This window comes from Morone saxatilis, unplaced genomic scaffold (genome assembly GCF_004916995.1).
Source record: "Morone saxatilis isolate NCDOM2014 unplaced genomic scaffold, NCSU_SB_2.0 Contig1, whole genome shotgun sequence".
NCBI lineage: Eukaryota > Metazoa > Chordata > Actinopteri > Moronidae > Morone > Morone saxatilis.
This window is the reverse complement of record NW_023339651.1, coordinates 2,909,400-2,914,105: the sequence shown is the minus strand read 5'-3', so window position 1 is coordinate 2,914,105 and position 4,706 is coordinate 2,909,400. Positions and strand designations below refer to the sequence as shown.

General features: G+C 36.8%; 1 protein-coding gene across 1 annotated transcript; it reads right to left on the bottom strand.

Moving 5' to 3' along the window:
• Positions 1-516: 516 nt before the first annotated feature.
• snf8 (SNF8 subunit of ESCRT-II) lies at positions 517-4,596 on the bottom strand. The gene is made up of 8 exons (XM_035669252.1): positions 4,380-4,596; positions 4,226-4,276; positions 3,731-3,869; positions 3,516-3,620; positions 3,307-3,379; positions 3,020-3,161; positions 1,950-2,024; positions 517-1,417 (listed from the first exon to the last, which is right to left on the bottom strand). Exons 1-8 carry the CDS (start codon positions 4,431-4,433, stop codon positions 1,280-1,282), a joined length of 777 nt encoding a protein of 258 aa, XP_035525145.1. The 5' UTR covers positions 4,434-4,596; the 3' UTR covers positions 517-1,279.
• Between the last annotated feature and the right edge of the window lie 110 nt (positions 4,597-4,706).

Genomic DNA, 4,706 nt, shown 5'->3' with positions numbered 1-4,706 from the left:
ATCCATCACAGTGAACATCATGTCCTCATTTATTTTAGGTCAAATGTTGTCTTATGATTGCGCAGTAATGCATTTAAAAGTGGGGATGGTTTGGAAAGGTCTGCGGTGGATTACCACACAAGTGGGCAGGGTATCGTTTGCCAGTAAGATCCCTCCAGAGTGCCTGTGCTGATACCCAAAAATACAAAACCCCTTATTGTGATTCAACAATAGAAGATAAAATTGTCATCTAAACACAAGCAGACGTATTTTGCCTGAACAAAATAGTAAAATTGGCCTCCTGTTAGGAAGGGAAACGTCTGTGCAGGCAACGATTTAATAAAAATATGGAAAACTTGTTGAGTATTTTGATTATTTAAATCAGGAACTACCTGTGAAGACATAAACATGATAATAAATCTGACCAGATGTTTGACATCAGCTTCTCTGTATGATCTTTTGGACACATTTTGGTCTGTACTGAAAAATGTTTCAGTACAAAATACTCAAATACAAATACTCAGCCGTACACAACACTTGAATAAAAGTAGGCATGGTTTTAATGGTTAGGAATTACCTAAAATTTGAGAAAAACATGTTAAAAAAAACCTTTGGTATGCTTTGGAAAATAAAACAGCAGTAAGGTAAATATAACTTGTAGTAAATAGGCTGAAACATGCTTGAAATGGTTCCTTTTTAAAGAGATGAAACTTTAATTATAAATGAAGCATGGCACATTTAAAACTTAGTATATACTACAGTATAGCTTTGAACTTAATCATCTCTCAAGGGGAACGTACCGGGATCGTACCGATGTATGGATTTATTTCTGTTGATTTTAAAATGTATATGACAGAACGAATTGTTGGTGAGGTAATCAATTCAAATGAATGAATGCAAGTGCGTTGAATGCTGACAATAAAAAAGAGTTAAATGCAGATGTAGTCTTTTTGTTAAGTTGGTTATTGTTTATACATGAAAAATTACATGTTCTGTACAGAATTATACATAACCACCCATAAACCGTGACACCAGCAAGACAACAAAGACTTCACACTGAATTTCATACGCAATTTTAGTGGAAATCAAACTTCTTTCTTGCACTTCTTGCTCACATGGATGTAACTGAGGAGCAGCTGAGGAAAGTTTTCCCTCCTCGTGTCCAAAGAATGATCTCAGGAGGGAGTTCGCTCAGCCTGCCAAGCCCAGTGAACCAGCCAGCTCCATCACATGAGTCCTCCCCCCCACCACCAGGCACATTTTGTTTACCAACATCGTCTCTAAAAGCCGCCGTCGTTCCTTAAGGGGTCATCTGATTGGCCTCCTCTGGTGTGACGTCGCGGGAGGTCAGCTCAGAGAAGAGAGCTGGCAGCCAGTACTGTGATTCTCCAGCTGCCTGAGAGTCCAACCAAGCCAGGCCTTCTTTGAGCAGGTGATCCTGGAAACATGAGAGTGGAGAGTTTGTACAGAGTTCACCGACTTACAGTGCAGTTTAATACCTTTCTCAGTTTTACAAGAGTATAAAACCAATTCTAGGACTGCAACTAATGATTATTTTTATTATTGATTCATCTATTAACTATTTAGTTTTTAAAATGTAAAAAATAATTGAAAATCGTACATTATGTCCTCAATTTGCTTGTTTTCTCCAAGCATCAGTCCAAAAGATATTAAATTTTCTATGATTTATGACAATGAAAAGTATCACATCCTCCCATTCAATGAGATAAATGAGAATATTTGTCAATTAACTTTCTGAAAAGTAACTAATGGTTGCTGAACTAAATAATTCCTAATGATGAAACGAATGTTACATAACATTGTCTATAGAGCAAAATGAATTCAGTGTTTTTTAAGACCTGCAGACTCAGCAGAAGCAGTGAGAGTTGCTGCATTTCGTTGCCTCAGTACTTTGTGCAATAATAATAATAATAGTAAAGTTCTAAAGAAATGAGCTGATGTGAACTTACCAGGACGTGACACGCCCGCTCTTTCTCCCATTTTAGACTATCCTTGATCTCACTCACTGTGACGTAGCCCTTCTTCTACAAATGAACAAAGAAACAAACAGACATGATCTCTCTCTCTCTCTCTTTTGGAGAGAATATAGAGAGAACAACCTCTTTTCCTTCTCACCAGGTGGCAGCATAAACTGAGGACAGTGGTGAGTTGGAGAATAGTGACATCAAGTGTTAGACTTTAAAACCTGCAGGTGAATTATTTTTTATCCCGGTGACTTAATTCATTCCCCAACTTTGGAAGCAAAAACCTTCCCTGCATAAATCAAATTATTATCTAATAAAGAAATTAAGGAAAGGTTAACATTTTCTCCATATGTACATCGGTTTTTAGTCATAATTCCTCCTGTCCACACTGGCTATATATAAAGTAAATAAATCTTAATGTAATTTTAATGTTAAGTGATTGAGGGAAACCAACAGTCTCTGTTTGGTGTAAACATATTTTCTAGAAGTTCAAGTTAATATGAGGCTTTAGCAGTCAGTTAGAAGAAACAAATCAAAGTTTTAGTCTTTTTAGTACCATATGAATACTTTGTCTTTGTTTCCCTTCACTGCAGCTCAGGAAGGAAACACATAGAGGGAATTTGGTGCTAAAAATACATGTTATGTTACATGTTACATGTATGTTAATACATGTAGACTGATCTGACATTCAGAGTGCTTTGTGGTTTATTAAACTGATTTTATTTTCTTTGACCATAAGACACGGTGATTATTTAACCTTGTATAGTCGCAGCCTTGATGGCATTTGATTCAGACTTTACAACAAAGTGACTTTAGGACAAACGTGAGACCAACATGTAAAGCTGAAGACACATTAACATGATGAAGTGTGTCTCTAAAAAAGGTCTTTATACTTATTAAGACTCTATGACCAAAGTTCAGAATCCCAAGACAATGTCAGTGATAAAAAAACAACAGGAAGAATAAATCTGGGTGAACAAATCATAGTTAACAGAACAAAGCATCTCAGTTTGTGGTAAAAACATGTGAGACCTGCTTTAATGAACCCGTCTTACCTCGGCCAGCTGTAAAACTACAGTGTGATCCATGTTGAGCTCTGCTGGGACTGACTGGACCAGGTAAGAACCACCAACAGGAATCATCCCAAAGCCGCTACCCATCACCTTCAGTTTCTTTATGGCTCTCACCAAGTCGTCTCTGGGGAGCACATAATGACTTTAATAGACATACAACAAACACATGGGGCAATAGCAACTCTGATAATAATGTGCAGCTGTATAAATACAAAACAGAACATTTTACACAGAAATGACACATGAAATATTCAGTTAGTGACACTTACTGGCTCACATCCTGAGCGTACTTTCCTCTTCCCTTCAGTACTCTCTGATGGAGTTCATCCAGAGTAATGAGCCCTGAAAAACAAGACACATAAAATCCAGTAATCAGGGAATCTACGTTAATGATATGTTTACTGTGTTGACACGAATAATATCAGGGTCCAACACACTCATTATCACTTGGTTTTCAGTTTCCAGACAAGTTACAAACCTCCATTTCTGTGTTTCAGGGCCAGACACACTTCAATAATCTGTACACCGAGCTCATAATAGAAGTCACCAACGCCGAGCATCTCCGACCAAAAACCTTTCCCGGCTGTGGAAGGAAAAAAACGAAGAAAGAGAGGTTAAAATGTTGTTTTCTACTTTAAAAACATTTGATTTAAACACTTTTCTCCAGATTATATTCCAGAAAATGTTTCTCACAGGCAAGTGGGTCAACTCCGATGGTGGCACACATTTCCTGAAACTGAACCCTGAACTGTGAGCTCTTTCTGATCTCCTGTTTGTGTTTGCTGGCGAACTCCTCCAGGTTGGACTTGAAGGTCTCCAACTGCTTCGACATCTGGCAGGAAAAACAGAATCAGGAGAGTGAATGAGTTTAATCCACAGCGCAGAAGTTGTGTCTGCAACACTAAATAAATATATATATATATATTTATATTTGTAACTGGAAGTGAGGACTGTGTATAAAATGTTAAATTAGGATTAATGGTGTTTTGTTTTTATTCCAATATGAGCAGATTATTTACTTTACTAAAGCAACTAAAATGTGTGCTACTTTTATTACAATACAACCAGCTAATACATGAGTTAAATATTGATTTTATTACAGATTTACAAAAGTAGAATGAAGGGAAAAAACACATTTGCATTAACTTTATTGTCTCCTGGAGTATTTTATATCTAAAAACAACTCACTTGGACAATTTGATCCTCTGCAAGAACTGTTCCTCTTTCTTTATATTTTGCCTAAAAAGGAAGAAATAAAATCCCAGGTAAGACATGAAGGTGCTTTATAAACCTAAACGACTTTATATTAACTGTTCATTAACTGTATTTATTGTTGTTTTACCTCTGCTAGTTTCTTTTTAGCGATAGCTCCCGCACCAACACCTCTCCGGTGCATTTTGTCGACGTCTGGTCCAAAACTTTAAATAAAGAATATAAACAACGCGGCTGTTTATCGCAGATTAAAGTCAGGTTATGTGATTTTAAGGTTGTATTTGTGCGATATTTATGTATAAATGTATAAAGTAAAGCTACTAAGTGTTTCCAGTTTGACAGCAAGGAAGTAAATCCCTTCCTGGTGGCTGGCGTTAAGCTTTTATTTTAGGGCGCCACTTGGTGTCTCGGGGAATATTGCAGGGTAGTGATTTTTTATTTTTTGCACATTTTTTAC

Coding starts and splice junctions, on each gene's coding strand:
- snf8 (XM_035669252.1), bottom strand. CDS start 4,433: ATGCACCGGAGAGGTGTTGGTGCGGGAGCTATCGCTAAAAAGAAACTA. Junction 3,380..3,515: donor CCTGAAACACAGAAATGGAG/GTTTGTAACTTG, acceptor CTTGTTTTTCAG/GGCTCATTACTCTGGATGAA. Junction 2,025..3,019: donor TAGTTTTACAGCTGGCCGAG/GTAAGACGGGTT, acceptor GTTCATTTGTAG/AAGAAGGGCTACGTCACAGT.